The sequence below is a fragment of the Egretta garzetta genome, unplaced genomic scaffold (assembly GCF_000687185.1).
Source record: "Egretta garzetta isolate BGI_Z169 unplaced genomic scaffold, ASM68718v1 scaffold504, whole genome shotgun sequence".
Classification (NCBI taxonomy): Eukaryota; Metazoa; Chordata; class Aves; order Pelecaniformes; family Ardeidae; genus Egretta; species Egretta garzetta.
Window position 1 is genome coordinate 1,493,482 of NW_009259535.1, and position 18,303 is coordinate 1,511,784.

Consider the following 18,303-nt stretch of genomic DNA (forward strand, 5'->3'; position numbering starts at 1 on the left):
ATGCCTCATTCTACAGGAGGTTTAACCTGGCAGCATTTCCACGCTACACACAAGCAAATGAAGAAATAGCGGTAATAAAAAAGGGGAAAATACATATGCATACAGAAAATCAACTGAACTGTGCAGATGCTCAGATTAATAAATACCTCAGCAGCTTGCCAAAGGATATCAACATTCTTATTTTTCCTTGCATGTACATTTTGTCCCAGAAATCTTAACAGTTCAGGCAGGCACGTCTGACTACGAGATCGAGGTAGACCTATAAAACAAACAAACCCAACTCCACTTATCTACCGCTATTCACACTTTGTAAATTACAAAGATAAGTTACATGGAAAGTGTCCCTGTACGCCACAGTCATGTTTTCCTGAAACTATCAAAGCTTACCACAATGAATCCAATTCTTAATTACTTAGTACCACCAACAAAACAAATTCAAGCTTAATTAAACTCCACTGGAAATACACGGTCAGGGTACTTCAGGGGCTCAGAATCTGATAGCAATATAATAACAGAGTGAACAGAGGAAGCAAGACTGGAATAGTATTTTGGTTTGTGGGTCACAGACATACTCGCTTTCACACACTGTTCAGACCTGTATATAAACATGTAACTGCCTGTATTATCGCCCCTCAGAGGGGACAGGATATCATGCATGTATCCATAGAAACCCTGAAGATATACTTTTATATTCTGCTCACATTTTCAATGTTAAATTTGCGAGCTGGTCTGTTCTCAGTTACAAGAAACGCTCCTTCCGATAGGACACTGCACTCCCACGATCTGTTTATTAATATTTCACTAAGTGGAAATAAATCAGTTGAAATATTTCAATATTTCAGAGTGCTTTCAATAGTTGTCTTGCGTGTTCAAAGTGTTACACATCACCTCTTACACATGTAGCAAGATACTCAAAGACAATCAAAAGTATTAAATAGGTTGTTTTTTTTTTTTTAAGGGGTAACTACAGAGGACAACAACCAAGGCTGTGACTGGATAAATAATGCGGTATGCACTGTTGAAAAATGACTATGTGACAAAAAGAACCCCACACAGGTGATAGATGAGGTTTTATTTTTGGACCACATCTCTTCTCACAGAAAATAGCATGTTACAATATAGCATCTATCCTGGACTGCTCTGCTTGACCTCTACACCTAAAAAGAAAGTAATACCTATAAACCAAAAGAGGGCACAGACCATTTCCCCAGGTATTTCTAAAGACAAAGAGAGCTAATGGAAGGAGGACAAGGACCTAATGAAGCTAAGACAGTAATTCACTTAGAAATTCTGCAGTGCTTAGAATTAAGAGCCAGGAACAAGGACAGTGGATCAGGAATCAACTTCCCTTGTGCATTGTTCCTGAAGGGAACATTTCCTACAAGCTGCCAGCAGATACTTCACTGGGCCTCTTGTTCCCTAGGATTATTTGTTTGGTTTTCTTTTTGCCCGTACTTATCATGTACTACACCACTGGCCGGTCATAATAACCACCTGTTTTACAGTTAAATGTAAAATGCTATTCTCTCTTGACAAGGGTTCATGGAAAAGTATGTTTCGCTTCGTACATCCTAAATATCACCACAGAGGAGGTAAAAAACACACAGACCTTCCTTATGACAACCCCAGTCCCAGGTTTGTCCATATAGTCTCATTTTTTCACAGGGCAACTCTAACACATCTGCTGAGACGCCCACAATACTTTTGTCACACTTCTCATCAAAACTTTTACTTAAGGTTTATAACCACAAACCATTTGTCCAAGCTGGATTGCAAAACCAGGTACAAAACATCTGCATTTACCCCGGACAAACAGTGAAGAAGAAGAAAGTTTTAGCAGAGGGCGGATTTTCCCCCTTTGTGGTATTCATTTCATGTGGCAGGGATCAATGTAAGGACAAGCAACCAGAGTAAGGGAGAAAAGGCAGGTGGACACAAGACTTTTATTTTCTTCCACTGTTAAGGTGCATGTTAATGCCACCTGCCCAACACTGCATGCCAACCTTATTCAATACTTCAGGTTATTTGAAGAAAAACTTCTAGTATAAGGAGTGTTACTGGTAAATGAGAAACTCAGGGTTGTGGCACCAGTGCTCTTTAAAAATAGAGGATAATAAGCATAAAGTTAAAACAGAGTTCCAAAAAGATGAAAAGGAACAAATGACAGGACAGAAAACAGATTACAGGATTAAGAAAAAGTTTCAGGAAAAGAGGCAAAAGCTAAAAAATTATTGGATCAACGTAAGAGGTTTGGGGAAAAGGGAAAAGACTGAAGTAAAAAAAAGTGAGCAAAATCTTAGAAGAGAGGAAGGAACTGAACGGGAACTATTATTATGGACAGAGACATGAAGTAACAGGGAGAAAAGCAGAACAAAAGTCACTTTAAATTGAACACTTTTGAACTTTACAAGGAAGTCTGATGCTAGACTACTATATAATAAAAAAATAAAATTTTGCAGCTAGAATTTCAGAGAATTAATAATGGAGGATTATAAATGCCTGGAACGCCAAAAACAGCTTGTGCTCTCAGTTGCATAAAAAAAAGTCCATGATAACTGAAAGTACAATAACGTGTAACAGATAGAATTCTTACTATCCTGTTGCATTGTTGCTGCATTTGCATTTCTGCAATAAAACTGCAATTGTGAGACCCATTAAATTAGCTTACAAGAGGTTTGATGCTAATAATAACAAATCAATGAATTTTCACCATTTTTGTCATCACTTGTAAATAACATTTATGCCACTGCCTCCCAAAGCAACAGTAACAAGCAAGAAATTTTCCTATATAACCAGTAAAATTCAAGCTCCTAGCTATTGTCTCTTTTCTAGGCGCTAGACTTCACTGTTGCTGGCTGCAGATGCAACAGTTACTGGAAAGTGCCCAGGGATAAGCAGAGGGAAAGCGATTAAGTTCCTAAAAACTGGCATTTGCTCTCTGTGCAGATTATCATAAATACAGAGAACGTGACCAAAAACTGCACATAAAAATGCTGCTGCTACGACCTGTCACTTTTATGCCTTCCCCTCACGTCAATCTAACTGCCTAGCTACATGTTTATACAGTACACAGTGCCACTTAGAAAGAGTGGCAACATAAATTAAAAAAGGAAAGTTAATCAGACTGACCTTTAAATCTCTTGAATCTGCTCTGCTTTGTATTAATGTATTAGAATGGAGTTGCATCATTTCTTGGAGGTTACTAATTCTGGCGTATCATCAACATTTAAACAACTAACATGAAGCAAACAAATTTAAAAATCATCCTGAATTGTGCTGTTCAACCAAATTTGCCATTAATTACCAAATACTTACAATCATCAGGCAAAACTTCCTTGAACTGCTCAAAATACGAATTCAACCGCACTAAACTTTCCATGTTAATGACTTCTTGCAGTGAGGTGTCTCCAAACCTTTAAAAGGTGAAGAAAGGAACAGTTAAGCCCAAGGTAAAAGGTGTCTCCTCTTCTTTGAAACAACTGTACTTGGAGATACGACTACCAGAAAGGAGTTTAAAGATTCATACCATGAAATTCCTAATCATTCAAATGCAGAGTGAAGCGTAACAGAGAAATGTTGTAGTGATTTATCACAGAAAAAGAAAATATATGAGTGTGAGGGGAAAAGAAAGAAAAACATTGTAGAAAATAGTACTTAGAATTCTTTGGCTTTTATGTCTCTCTTTCAATATTAAATACCCATCTGGTAAATCATTTTGCCAAAATTCAAACATTTAATAATGAATTTGCTAGTTCATTTCATAAGCTGATAATAACCATAACATCAGTAGATAGGACTGAGAACTTTGACTTCAGATATGTAAACAAGAAATATGGATCTAGGAGTAATAAACTATGTATGTAAAAAATATTGTCAACAGTGCCATGATTCATCTCATCTAACTGTATCTCCATACATATATATGCACACATGGTGTTGACATCTGTAACTATGCTAGTCACCTTGGCCTAGTCACCTCTACAGGCAACAGCAGACAACAGTCACTGCTGGAATGCCTTTGTTAGACTTCTTCTAGCTGTCCACCATCATACTGCAGCTCCACCCGGGGACCAAGGCTGCTGTCACGACACCACATGTGCCTGACTTCACTAGAGTTCTCCATTAGAGCAACGCTCTGTCACTGTATTGTCTACAGGATATGGCCGTAACAGAGGGAAGCTCTGGTGGCTCTCCCAAAACTGAACAGTTTCCCTAGCGAATATTATTTCATAATTATATTTTTTCAGCTTTACAAGAGCAGTGTTGCATTACATAAGTACTGCAACGACATGTTAAAACAAAGGTCCATCTAGCCCATTATCCTGGTTTCTGACAGTGGCCAGAAGAGGGAGTCTAGGGGAGAGTGCAAAACCAAGAGGGCAAATACACAGCGACACTCAGAATGATCTCTCAGCCTCTAGTGATCTGTCACTCACAGAGGTCTCGAGTCACAAGCAGCACCTCTGTGTGCACATGGTAGATTTCCTCTTCTGTAAATTCACTTCTGAACTACACAAACCTGCACTAGACTCAAAGCCAAGAGGTAAAGGAGCTCCGCAGCTATATGCCACACGAAGGACCTTCTTTTGTTTGTTTTGCATTTTACAGTTTCACTTAATGTTCCCTTGCTCGTGTACTGGAGAAACTGAATTGCTGTTAGTAATGCAACAGTGCAACTCCATAGAGACATAATTCCGTCGGAACAAGAGATTGATGAACTGCCATTAAGGTTGAGCTTGCATGACTGAATACATACTTCTCTGCTAAGGTTTGCTGCTCATTGATGCCCACATTGAAAAGAACAGGCTGAACCCTCAGTAACATGCCACTTTGAATCTCTCGCGGCAACAAATCAAACAAGGCGCTTGGCAAAGGGATCCTCACGTTAAATCCGTCGCTGAAAATAAACAAACAGCTATTAGACACAAGGATCAAAAAGCTACATTCTGAGAATGTGTTACTTATGTGAAGAAGGGTAACATCTAGAACATAGTACCACTATTAAAAAATAAGTATGAGTCAAAACCGAGGACTTCAGGAAATGCCACAGCTTGCTCCGAATCAGAAAAGCTATTCTAGTTCAAACCCAAACATTCAGTAGCCTGTATTGTTGATTTTCCATCCTCATGGACATTTCAATCAGATCTGCCAATTTCCTGACAAAAGCTGATTTGGCTCTGCTCATTAATACTGCAGCTCTTGTACAACTTGAGTAGAAAAAGCCAAATTTTGGCATGTCCTCATCTCATCAAGGGTAAAGTATATTTGATTTTAAAGTAATAAAGGCTAGTGATGATGCACATGCATAAAAGGATACATTTCTGAGTACAGTAAGTAGTACTGATGTTTCTGAGCAGAAGGATAGGGGCAATGATAGTAGCGATCCAAGCATAAATTGAAGGGGGAGCTAACAAAAGCACTGACACAGAACTTACGACTGAGACCTACAAGCTGTTCCTGCAGCCCAAAAGGTTACTGTGGGTCAGCTGAGCTTCAGCAAAGAGCACTGTGTATGCTTTATCTCACGGCAAATGTGAGGTAACGCAATTTATCTTATCCCATAACATCAGGGCAGACTAAGGTATGTAGTACTACCCTATGTTGGAACTGCCAAGACACAAGTTACTGCGTTTTGTATGCTGTTGTGTTAACCTATCAGCAGCAATACCTTGGTGCTACGTCCAAGTCTTTACAGTGCAGAACCCTCAAGTACAGCATATACTCTCAAGTACAGCAAAAGAGCTCTCAGAAGTATATAATGAGGTTATCCAAAATTGGTCAGTCCCACACGGTGGGTGGATGGACACACAAATGCTATGCTATGTCTGAAAGCAAAAAACCTATTTTCACCTCTAAATGTAAAGCTTCCAACAGCTTGCGCCAAAATAAATACACATGATTTCTCTCTTCTCGAGTAAAATCTAGACAGCAAAACAATAAGCAATGCTATCAGACCTGAAGCTAATGAATACTGGTTTCCTGCTAATTAGTGTCCTATCGCTGATGGCAAGTTTCAACTGAAGATTTTCTTTGAAAGGGATTTTCTGTCAGCTGTCAGCCATTTCTACAGGTCTCAGCAATTTCCATAACATACATGATTGTACTGCAGACCTCCTTCAGCCAGGGCACTTTCCATTGCATGTGAACCTTAACTTAACAAAGTTCCTCTAAATGTTTTTATTCTCTGAGAATTCTAGCTCTTTTTCAGATGTGGAGCAAGCTGGGCAAAGCTCCTGTGGAGCTTGGTACAGCACACTGTAATCGAATAAGCCTTATTTCCTCCAGAAATCAGATTTGAAACTAAAAGATTCTAGAGACTCCGAAATACAGAAACATTACAACACTGACTTTCATGAGGCTTCTGTCCTTCCACAGCTTCAACCCCATCTGTGAACTGGCTCCCTCTGGGCAAGAACTCTATTGCAGGGGCCCACCAGCCGCATGCGCATGCCAGAAATCAGTGCAAGGCCAGCTGACAAGAAGGCTGAGGCATTCAAACTGAAGTGCAACTCTGTTGTAAACACTTCCCATCGTAATAAAGCTGTAACAGATCACTCCCACCCCACTTTACGTGAGGATGTGAACATTTGTTATTTCAGACTTTTAACATAAAAATTGCTTTTAAGTATCTCTTTTCAGTCAAGTGGCCAAAATGAGCAGGAGTCTGGTGTTTCAAAAGCATCTGTACGTTAAAGCCAGCTTGGCCCTGACAGTTTGGAAATTGATCCTAAATAGGCTTCACCTCAGCAGCAGCCCATCAACTGCATGATGCACATTCCATGTCCTGTTGTGCTAATGGTGGCCCATTACTCAGTGGCATACAGTAAAGCACTGAGCAACTGATCAACAGCAATGAATTTCAGACAATGAGATCAGCCTCAAAAGTCAGTCTGAAATTTAAAGCCAGCACAAATGCTTAAGAAAAGATTGAATACTTCTGGCTTATGATTGTGGAAGGCTAGGTGAAGATTATATTTATTCATAAAACAATACTGCCATGGTTTGAGCCTTGCCACGTATCCCTTTTCAGCTTAGCTCCCTGTAAAATGCAACATCAGTAAAAATGAGGAAGTCCACTTCAAAACATTGCTTTGAAGTTCTGAGGGGATAAACAGCACAGTACAAAAGCACATAATTCATTCCAAGTGCAGAATCACGGTTTCTCCCATCTGCAGTCCCACCCCACTTCCTGTCCTTCCCTCCCTTTTTTTTTTTTTTTACCGATTTCCAGTGATGACCGGCAGCATGTCAGTAGATGTATTTGATGTGGCCTGAGTTACTTTAAAGGTTACATTCCTCAAGTCCATGATTCCCAAACTCATGTCCTCCAGCATTGCCAGCTCCTCACCTAAATCAAGGAGGAAAAAGCAAATCGTCACCATTACTTGTTATGTACAACTTCCCTTTATCAATTTGACAATGACTGTAGGTCATTGCTTTCATAAAGAAGTTCTGTGGATGAAGAGGCTCTGGAGCCCAGGCCTCCACCTTGACCTACAGACTGCAGACTATGCCACGATTGACTTTATGAGTTCAGCAAGTTTAGAAAACACCAATTATCTAGCACGGTCCAGACTACTGTTCTTCAAGTAGATTATATGCTGATTTTCCAATTTAGATGATGCTAGTAAGCACTTCTCAGCATTGTCACAGCCATCGTATCCTTTGTGTTGGAAAAGCGTGTTGGAAAAGTGACAATGTATTCTGGATTTGCTCACTTTGTTCTGTAGGATTACAGGAGGTCAAGAAAATTAAAAAAGAGTATTTTGGGCACAGTTTCTCCCAGTTTACAAGAATTTGAATCCATTTCTTTTCTGAAACAATGATCGATATGATACTTTTTTTTTAAAACTTTTGATGTTATACTATAAGGGAAGCACGCTTTTTCTTTTAGAAGTAATTCAATTAAATGCTGTTGTTAGCTACTGAAGTACTCCAGATATAATCTGGTTTTGCACTTCAGTTTTCAAAATCATTTTGTAGCTGAGCTGCAGATTGTCCCAAACACTCATGGTCTGCTGCAGCCAATTTAAAGAAGAATTTGCTGACTCAACAGCTAATGTACCGCCCACTCGCCCTGTGCCTTTACCATAAGTGCTCAGCAGGCTCTCAAACTGTGCCAGCAAGCCAATGGTGTAGAGTTGTCTTAGAAATCCATCATCATGCAGGCAGTTCCTCAGCTTGATAATGAAACCACAAATGAGAGCTGTCAGCTGTGGGAGAGAAAACAGACACAAGTGAAATAACTCAAGACAAAAAAGGCTCTTCAGCCCCAAACGGAAACAATACCACAATACAAGAGGTGCCATAAAATCTGTCACACTGATGTTCTTTTCCCTTACATGTCATTCTTCTTCTCCTTGCAGCTGAAGAGAGACAACCAACCAACACAAAACCAAAACATGCATAAAATCAAATTTAGGGCACACTGCCTCAACTTGCAAGCTCTCCCAAAATGGGACTGCTGTTGATCTCGCATCTGTTTTTTGGACACAATCACTTGTATTAGGGTCTACAACTTACGGAATTACAGAGTGTCTCCTTGGAGAACTGTTTTAATTACAGATGGAAAAGCAACACAGCTAGTTCCAGATCACGAATTTTGGCAGTATGAATAAATTCTTTTTTCTTTTTAAATGATGTTTTAAGAAAGCTTAAAAATGCAATACTTGTTTGCATTAGGCAAAGATTCAAACTCTAGTGTTACGAGATATTCAGGACAAGGTCCTGAAGACCTAGTACTAAGATCAGTACTAAGATCTAAGATTAGTACTAGTCTTAATTCACTCTGTCAACAAAGGAATTTCCCAGGTGATTGCCATATGCTATGTACACAGGTGTATGACTTTGTTACAGAATTAAACAACAAGGAATAAAGTTCTGCTTACAATGGGTAAACATATTCAAAGCATTGAGTTTAAAAATTATCTTCAATACGAAGTGGGTTTGGTATAGAAAAATTCCCTTAATTTATCTCTATCAGATATTACATTTTGGGACAACAGCCCTATCAAACAATGTCTGAGAGATAAGCTGTTCAAAATAAATGAACGAGATACTGATTTCCCAGGGAAGTAGGCACACTACAGAAGTCTAGTGGGCTGAAAAAATGTGGAAGTTTTTTAGTGCAGACACTTGCAAGTTAGTGGCTGACACAAGAGACTCCAGCAGGCTCAGAGACAGAACTCGGGAAAAAAACCCCAAACCAGCACTTTTTCTCTCCCTGTAGCTGGACTTCTCTTCTTAGGTACCACAGGTCCTGTTGTTGTCTCGATGCAGGAAACAACAAAAGGTAAACGAGGGAGTACTCTTTCTGCTCACAGGCTTTCCTCCCCCCGCCCCTGCCTTTCACATCTTACTTTTGGTTTTAGTTTGGTGGCATTGGAATGCAAAGGTTGTTTCTGTAGACAGCAGCATTATTTTCACTAGTTCTGGTTTTTTTTTTGTTGTTGTGGTTTTTTTTTTTTTTTTTTAAATAGTGAATGTATATCCAAGGGGATGCTTAAGTTATATATTGTCAAATGCATGTAAGTGACCAGTAAGGACAGGATAACACAGCCTGTGAGAGGAGATCACAGTGTGAAACCCGAGGGTAGAACAGATCTGAAAAATTCTGAAAACAGTCATCTTCCGTATTTCATATAAATCCCACTGCATGTTGAAGTGCAATCAAACCATGCATATTTGCTTGCTTACAGTTTGGCAGAAGACAACATCCCTGCGATACTGAAGGCTCAGGCAGAGCCCTATTGTCGGGGCACTGTCCTGCATTAATAAAAAGACCATGGCTTTCTTTGCCTTGTCACTCATCATGGCTACGCAGTCTGTGAGCGTTGTCAGCAAGGGATAAAGAGCTTCGCTCCATTCGCCTGGTTAAAAGAAAAAAATTAGCAGCACTGTAAGTACTTTATCTGAAACAAAGAAACATGCATTAAGAAGAAACTTCCTCTTGCAAGTCAAAGTTGTGCATAATTCACATTTAGGGCTTGCTTTATTTTGGCTGGCTGGTTGCTCCCTGCTTGTTATTAATTAAGTAATCTTACAGAGTGGTTATCGCATGAGGAAAATACGGAGAATTTTACTCTGTAAGGCTGTTACGACTTTCCCGACCATGTAATAGCTCCCAGATTTGTGCCCACAGAACAGGAAAGTATAACAGAAACACGAGTGTCTATATACACAAGTGTATATCGCTGCATGTGCATGTTCAAACACTCCCTTTCACAGTGCATACATGGACAGACAGTATGGAGTCCATCATATAACAGAAATAGTGAATATCTGCTTAGCCATTTCTGTCAATGAGATTTCTCCAATACATCTAGCCTTTGAATCTTCCGTGGGCTCAGAGGTGTATCATTCAGCTGCCTCACCATCTTATTGATCCTTGTTGCACCCCAATGAGGTAAGATGATGCTTATCTCCCATTTGCAGCATAGGAATAATAAGGCAGAAAGGTGAAAAATTTGTGTAGGTACTCCTCTAAGTGTCCTCTGTCTGCTGGGCGGCTTTGAAGGCTTAGAGCTAGCTAGCAAGAAACACTAAGTCTAGTGATTTAGATGGGAGTCAGCCAGATCCTCAGAAGCAGTTTGGAGCTTGACTTCCACTGAAATACATGAGGTATGTCCCAGAGGGACTCTGTTCAAGGTCTTACACAGGAAGCATAGAAATGAAACTGGGTTGCCAAAGTCCCGTTTTAGTGCCCCCAACATTGTGCCTTCCTTCTCCCTAAGAGACTGGTCTGCCTTAAAATGCCCCACAAGCTCAGTTTCTTTCTTTCATCTTTCATCTTAATCAATCACCAATTTAAAAAAAACAGTTCCATGACTGTACTAAAAATTATTCCAATGCTATACCAAAATCCATTCTCTCTGCAATATAAAAAGAAAATAGAACGGTGCTTTGCTTTTGTCCTCCTTAATGTAAGGTTGAAACAGAAGAACACTTCTCTTTTTAAAGAGAAGGACAATGTGCTTTATTTTTAAAAAGCGCTGGAGCTCACCAACAGGACACACACAACCCCCAGCCCGGTTACAGATCAGAACCTGCATGCATGGGGCACTTCAAGCCCCCAAAAGGAAGCTGTTTGGGATTCTGACTCAAAGGCAGGACTAAGAGCTAGTAATAATAAATGTTTCTTTGATAATCAGCCAGAGAGGGGAATTTTGGAAGTCTGCTAACAGAAACACAACTGACAAGATGAACATCTATCCTTTTTGCTTTTGTTCTGTGTGGTAGACAGATAACCTACATGAAGGGGAAGTTGTTTGGCTCTGTTCCACTGCCATAAAAAAAAGCAGGAAACATCAAAAGAACAGGCAAGGAATTACAGCTTGTCTTTTATATAAAGCATTTTCTCTCAAAATAAATCATATGCCATAACGTGGCCCTGTGAGCACTTAAAAAGCAAAACACAGATGATACTAACAGTGTTTCTCTTACCACATTTAAGAACTTTCCTATAAACAAATGAGAATGACAAAAAGAACGGAACAGATCTTCCAGCACATCATCATCATCTCATTGCCTGGATATACATACATGTATATAGTTACTAACTCTGGAGATTTAAAATTGTAGTGTGTCTGACAGCACTTCATTTGAAAGATATGTTTATCTGGGGTAATTGCAAAGTATACTGGTGATACACCAACCTGCCTGAAGATAAAGCAATTGTTTGATGGGTTTTTTTCTCCCAACACTCACATGCAATGCAGTGGCTCATCTGGGGTAACGAGGAAAAACCCTCTGTGCTCTGTATTCTCTTGGTTTAAAATTTTAGCCGTGAAAAACAAACCCTTGTCAGTCTGCAAAATTCTAAATGCTTTTTGCTACCTACTTCACAGAGGTGTCACCTGCGTTCTTTTAATTTTTTAGTCAATGGTAGCTGTTACTAACAATAAACAGGAATATAAAGGAATTGCACTCGCAAGGCTCAAATCAGGTTGGAACTGGCAGTGCTTAACTAAATGTGAGAGAGGACTCTGAAAGTGTTCAACTTTTGCCTGGATTTTCCTGTCCTTCTGTCGTCCCCTCATTCATTTTCTTAGGAGAACTTTATTACCGAAAGTGTATTTTCTACTAAATCAATCAATGGACACCATGAGGCACTAGTTTTAATGTGAAATCTACTTTGAGCTCTGCTCTTAGGTTCTATGAGATGACCAGAACTTTTAAAAACTATTATAGAATCTACTGGGCAGATCCAGAGGTAAGATGATTTGGCGTAGGGCCTGAAACAGTGGCGATCCAACACGTTGTTACAGATTTACAACAGTCGGAGACCTAGTCCAAGCAAGTTGTTGGGGTGTCTAGGACACAAATCCTGCTTTTTTATCAGAGGTTTCTAGTTCATGTTAAGAGTTATTCTGTCTAAAAACTGGTTTGTACAAACCGGCAGGATGCCTGTCATTTGCTTTAGGCACTTTATATTGTACAGCAAGAAACAAATCCTGCAGTCTCCACTCAGACAGCTACAACTGAATTCTGGCCAGTAAATAAGGGCCAGACATGGCCCATAAGTCTTTGCTATTTTTCTTATGACTGCTGCTGAGCAAAGTCATACCTTAATGTATACTTTCAAATGTGGCATTGGGGTGCGGAGAGGGGAGAGAGGGGAGAGGGGAGAGAGAGACGGAGAGAGAAAGATGCTGGAAAGGCCTATGTGTTCACATAGTGGACCTTCTCTCACTATACACTACCGACTATTTTATAAAAAAAGTATGTCTTGTTAAGAGAACCTAATACATAAAGCCTGTACAAATCAAGGATGTAATGACAGGTGGGAAAAGTTTTTGCTTTTTTCCCCCTAAGAGTCTCTCTTCTCCGGTGCAATAAAAATATTATTAAAATAACTGTCCTTCAGAGCCTTGAAAAGATATTTTTAGTCTTTTTATATTAAAAACCCCCCTAGCATCCATAAATCAAAGTACTGGGCACCTGCAGTTGCTCTTGGTTTAGGTTAGGGCTGTAAGGACTCATGATCTCTAAACCAGAGAATTATTAAGTGGTAGTTGCTTAGCCCTGATCCAGTAAATTATAATTGGCAACCCACTTAAGCCCACAGTCACATCCCATTTGGCTTCAGAGGGAAGCAAGCACAAAGTGCTTCATGATGCTGCAGCTTCAGCAACTTTAAGATGCAATTTGGGGTAAATCTGGGCACCCAGTTGGGGTAACCTGACTGCTTTTAATTACTCCCATCTTAAAAATAAATAAATGGCATTAATTTATGCACCACATTCATATTTTGCAAAAACTAAAGAGATATTCCAAGAATTAAAAACTTGCAGAGTCTTTTATTGATTAAAAACACTTCCTTAGCGATAGAAGGAAACAGGTTGGACAGCTGAGAAGAACATTAATATACTTTATAAAGATGAAAACCATACCTGCACTGGGGCTGTATTTCCCATTGGTTACACTAAACCCAGGAGCCCATGCTGTAAGAGTTCAAAGACTGAACCTTTGCAGAACTCAGATTAAACTGCTCTCAAATGGGGGGAATTACAGCCATCTAGCTGGGAGAGAGTGGTATTACAGAGGCGTATTATTCAGACCTTGTGAATGCAACACCAGCGTGCGGACGTACAAGGAGAGGGAAAAGAAGGCAAACAGTGGGATGAAAGTCTCCAAAATTACGTATTCCAAAACACTGGACTTGCAGTGCCCAACACTGCTCGGTGAGCACCCACAACACAGAGATTCTCCATCAGCCTTGTTGACGGCTCCGTCTTCTGCTCAAGTTCTCATTCAGAAAGGCCAGCTCAACAGCACGTATGAAAGGGCATGTCTGAAATGTCTGAAATGCCAGACTCCCACAGACTTCAGTGACATTTGGAACAGGCCTCAAATCATTCTCACCCACCACAGCTTGCTAAAACACATCAACTGGAGAAACCAAACACACCATGAACAAGTGCTCTCCCATACCTGGACATGAGGAGTTACCAGGTACCCCCTTACACTATTATTTAGGAAAATAATCACAGAATCGTAGAATGTTTTGGGTTGGAAGGTCAGCTAGTCCAACCCCCAGATAATAACAACTTCTCAATATGCTTAGGTAAGCCATGTGGTATTGCAGAGCATTACCATTTGAAAACGGTCAACCTTAACAGCAAGGCACTTGTTCAGTTGTTAATTATGACCCAAACCCTGCAATTTTCAGAAGAAGCAGAAGCCATGAATGCACATACCTGGGCCAGATTCTTCCGGAGCAGGGCTGCAATCTGCACAGAAATGGAGGGGCAACATGCATGATTAAGGAGCAGCAACACAGTCTAAACATAAGCAACTCAAATGCTCAATGCCAGGGTTCTCAAACACTGTCACCGAGGGAAGAGGAGCTCAGCAGAGATACTCCTTTGCCTGCGGGCACCGAGGGCATGGGCTGTCTCCACCACTCCACAGTTTCTGATCAGAGGAACACCTGGATGGGGACTCGGAGGAAAGCCAGTACCCGCTAGGTCAGGGGCTCTCTGTGGATTACCAGCAAGTGCACTGTCAATCCCCAGCGATCCACAGGGCACAATTTGAGAACCACTGGTTTAGTGCAATTATAGAATAAGCTGGCAGTAAGGCTGCTAAACAGAATAGCAAAAGACTAGCAGTAAGTCCAATGCACTTAACAGAAAATGACATTAAGGCACCCACAACATGAGAGTAATAAAGAAACAGAACTTTGCTATCTTAGACAAATTTCTGTTACACAATTTCTGAGAGTTAACACAAGCATTAGCTTGTATATTAGGGGCTGAAACCTCACCAGTGAAGCCTGTGAGTGTTCCACACTCACTTCAGCGGGAGGAACAAGCTGTCAGATGAAAATACGCTACAATGCGATGCAAACAGTGAAAAGATAATATACACCCTGTATAGCAAGTCGTGCATTAATGAAAGGCAGTTTATTAAGCTAATGGGATTTAAACTTCTGTTGTTTATATCTAGATTTATTAGTCAGTGAATTACAGATTTGAAAATAACAACAGAAAATATAAAATTCAATTGTATGCATTAGGACCATCAGCTGAGCTAGACAATTCAAGATAAAAAGCTCTCAGTAAATTAAAACTCATCATGTTCACTGAAGAAGCTCTATGCCCCTATGCAATTTTAGTAATGAATACCTAAGCCTATAACAAAAATAAATTTTAACATAGTTTCTTAAGTCTCCCTTCTACTATTTCAGGCAATATTTTCTTTCACAAACATTAATTTCTAGAGAGATCCTCTAGAGTCCTTCAGTAACATTCTACTGTCTCTCTCTTACCAATTCTGAAACTATGTTGGTTTGCTGGCTTTTACACTGCTTTCAAAAAAATTTCTGACCGCCCTCTGCTCAGTGTCATTTATTCAAAACTCAGAGTTACTAACAGAAGGCATGTCAGTTCTTTGAACACATGGCAAGGAAGAACTTTAAAACTTTGTGATTCTGAACTTAGAGACAGGATCTTCTTTGTCCTTCAATTATTCCCATGATCAGTTGTGGAAAGTGACAGTGAAAGGGAATTAACAGGCCAGGTTTGGTGTGGAGTCAAGGAAAGTAACTCAACAGAAAAATTGCCATTGATTTCAGTAAGACCATTTTTTTTCATAGCACTGAACCTGTTCCTCTGTCAAAAATACTGACCGTTAATTAGGAACTACAGCCAATGAGAATGTGATCAAGTACTCAGCTTGCTCTGGCTTACAATAAACTTCTCAAGTGCAATTCAGATTGCTCATTAAGACCTATGAACAATGTTTGCACCAGTTACCTAAGAAACAGGATTCCCTCTCCAGGATTTTTTAACTTAAATTCACCCAATGTTTGTTGACAGTCAGACTTCAGATCTAGTCCTTACACTTAGGTAGCACTGGGAAACAGTAGCAAGCCCCTTAGCTTTAAAGCTTGTGACACTTCTTGATTGAATGTTTCTGTCCCAGGTTCTGTGGATTAAGTGGAAAGATTTTTTTTCCTATTTTGGAGGAACAGCTGGGAAAGGTTACGGAAACTCTTGGCTCAAACAAATGCTTTGGTAGGTAAGTGCCATTAATTCCATTTTTATATGGCGTAAGTGTCAAGATCCAGAGTAGATCTAAAAGACTGACTGAACAGGAAAGAAAATTATTGTTCTAAGATGCTTTCAGCATCAAATTGTCTTGGGAAAAGCTTCCGATATCACCCACCACAGTTTTTTCCTATTCTTTTTAGTATTAAAAATCCACAGCTTTTAAGTACTGATATGAAGGTGCATTGAAGTTCACTGATAAAACTCTCATGTAAATAAATATAAAACTTCATGTATACTAGCTAGCGAATAAAAACATTTAAAGGTATCAAACTGGTAGAAGAAATTTAGTCAGACATTAATAGAAAACATTCTGAAATGAGAACCAACTCTCCAATTCCTTTACAATACAAAAACCGTCAGTCTAATCTAGAAAAACATAGTCATTAAGATACTAAGTGAATCATATGTAACATGTATAAAGCTACACAAAAATATATTAACATTTATTTTAACTTCCTTCTTGCTTTCTTTTTCTTAAGGTATTGCCTTCCACTGCAACATTAACAATGGGATGGACATGAAGTCACAGACACACGTAAGGGACAAAGGGCCATCAAATGATAAGACAGAACAGGAAAAAGGAAATGAAAACAAATCAATCTTTCTAAAGCTTAACTTGGCACACCTGCTCTATTAAGTGGCCAAATCATAGTGACCACATGTAAAGAATGTTAGAATAAGTCCAATAAGTACCTACATAAATGAAATAATTCTGAAACTTAATGCATGGCTGCAAAACCTTCAACCTGAACTGATAAGGGTATCTTTCATTCACGTGCTCATCGCATTATGCTGGATTCAATCCAGCACCCACTTTACCTCAAATTTTGATAGGATTATTCCACTGAGAACTTGCACTGCCAATTCCTTCCTTCCAGCTACAAGAAGTCTAACTAATTGAGTGCCTCAGCACCACAGCCTTTGACAATTTGGGTTGACATTTGCTTTAAACTCCGGTCAGTTCATCCAAGTTCAGTTCAGTCTAATGGGACTGCTTGGCTTCCCTCCTATGCTTTGGCAGCCCAGCCGGGACCATTAGTGTTGCAGTAGTGCCTGCACTTCTCTCATGTTTTATTTCTGTTGCAGAGGTTCACTGTAATAAGCTTTGATTGCTGCAAAGAAGCTGAAGCCAACAGAAAAGCTACCAGAGGTGGTGTTTGACATACGCTACCCCAACACCTGTTTTACCAGCTTAAAACACCCAGCGTGAAAACCAAATGCCACTGTCATCAATGGACTTGGCAATGATTTCAGGGGGATCAGGATTTCAAAGTAATGGGCTTAGCAGCTCCCAGTACACCACCAGCCCTTTCTGCCTGACATCAGTGCTTAACACCACCACTGAACTAAAAACACATGGAAGGATGTTACGGAGGCTTAGGAACGATGCCAGCGCACAGGAGGAGAGCAGCAGTGAGAAGCAGTGTCTGGCATACGCACTTGTCTTTCTGAGAGAATGGCATGCACAAGACGGTGTGGATGAAGGTGGTGGTGAGGATGATGAAGGTGGTGAGGATGATGAAGGTGGTGAGGATGATGAGGTCTCATTTAAATCTTCTGGATTTATCCAGTAGGCACGAGTGTCCCGATTACCTTTCTTACTAGTACAGCTGATGTCGCACTGGAAAACATCTTCACAGCTGTCACTTTGCAAGCGCTCCTTCTGGAGAAGTTTGTCCACTCTCTGTATAATACACTCCAGACTTTTGTCAACATTCAACCAAACTTTCTCCTTAAAAGAAAACATTTCTTTCTCAATTTAAAAAGAAAAGAGACATTGGGTAACAAATCCCTTGGCAATACATTTCTCCCCGTGTTTCTAGTCACAGTTCCTCTCCAAAGCATCCTCTGGGCTACTATGTTTACATTTGTGTACACACAAATTCTGGATATATAAATAAAGTATACCAGCATGGCAACAATACGTCATGACCTGTGTGGTAAATTCGGAAGGTATTTTCTAAGTAAATTTGCTGAACAATTTTAAGTCCCTCTTCCTGCACTATTGTTCCAATTTCCAGTTGGCACTATTGTTCATTCTTGAAACTCATGTTTGGCATAATAATTGTATACAATCACGCAGCTTTTTTCCTATGTAACTCAGTGAATAACAGATAAAATTACTCTATTGTGTTAGTATCTAAATAACTGAATTGGCTTTATTCGTATCTCATTACTGTGAGTTTGACTATAAGTCAAAGTATGCCAAAACAATCAAAACTAGCAAAGATCCATTTCCAAAATTAAT

General features: G+C 39.8%; 1 protein-coding gene across 10 annotated transcripts in view; it reads right to left on the reverse strand.

Moving 5' to 3' along the window:
• The window catches only part of INPP4A (inositol polyphosphate-4-phosphatase type I A), a 141,879-nt gene that overhangs the window by 13,869 nt on the left and 109,707 nt on the right, over positions 1–18,303 (reverse strand). For 7 of the 10 annotated variants that reach the window (XM_035893206.1, XM_035893205.1, XM_035893204.1 and 4 more), the window contains 8 exons: positions 17,496–17,787; positions 14,199–14,231; positions 9,697–9,869; positions 8,090–8,213; positions 7,222–7,348; positions 4,757–4,897; positions 3,316–3,413; positions 147–259 (listed from right to left, as the gene is read on the reverse strand). In XM_035893206.1, the coding sequence (XP_035749099.1) occupies positions 147–259; positions 3,316–3,413; positions 4,757–4,897; positions 7,222–7,348; positions 8,090–8,213; positions 9,697–9,869; positions 14,199–14,231; positions 17,496–17,787 (1,101 nt within the window). The remainder of the gene's footprint in view (positions 1–146; positions 260–3,315; positions 3,414–4,756; positions 4,898–7,221; positions 7,349–8,089; positions 8,214–9,696; positions 9,870–14,198; positions 14,232–17,495; positions 17,788–18,303) is intronic. The other 3 variants (XM_035893208.1, XM_009637652.2, XM_035893207.1) reach the window with 1 other exon arrangement.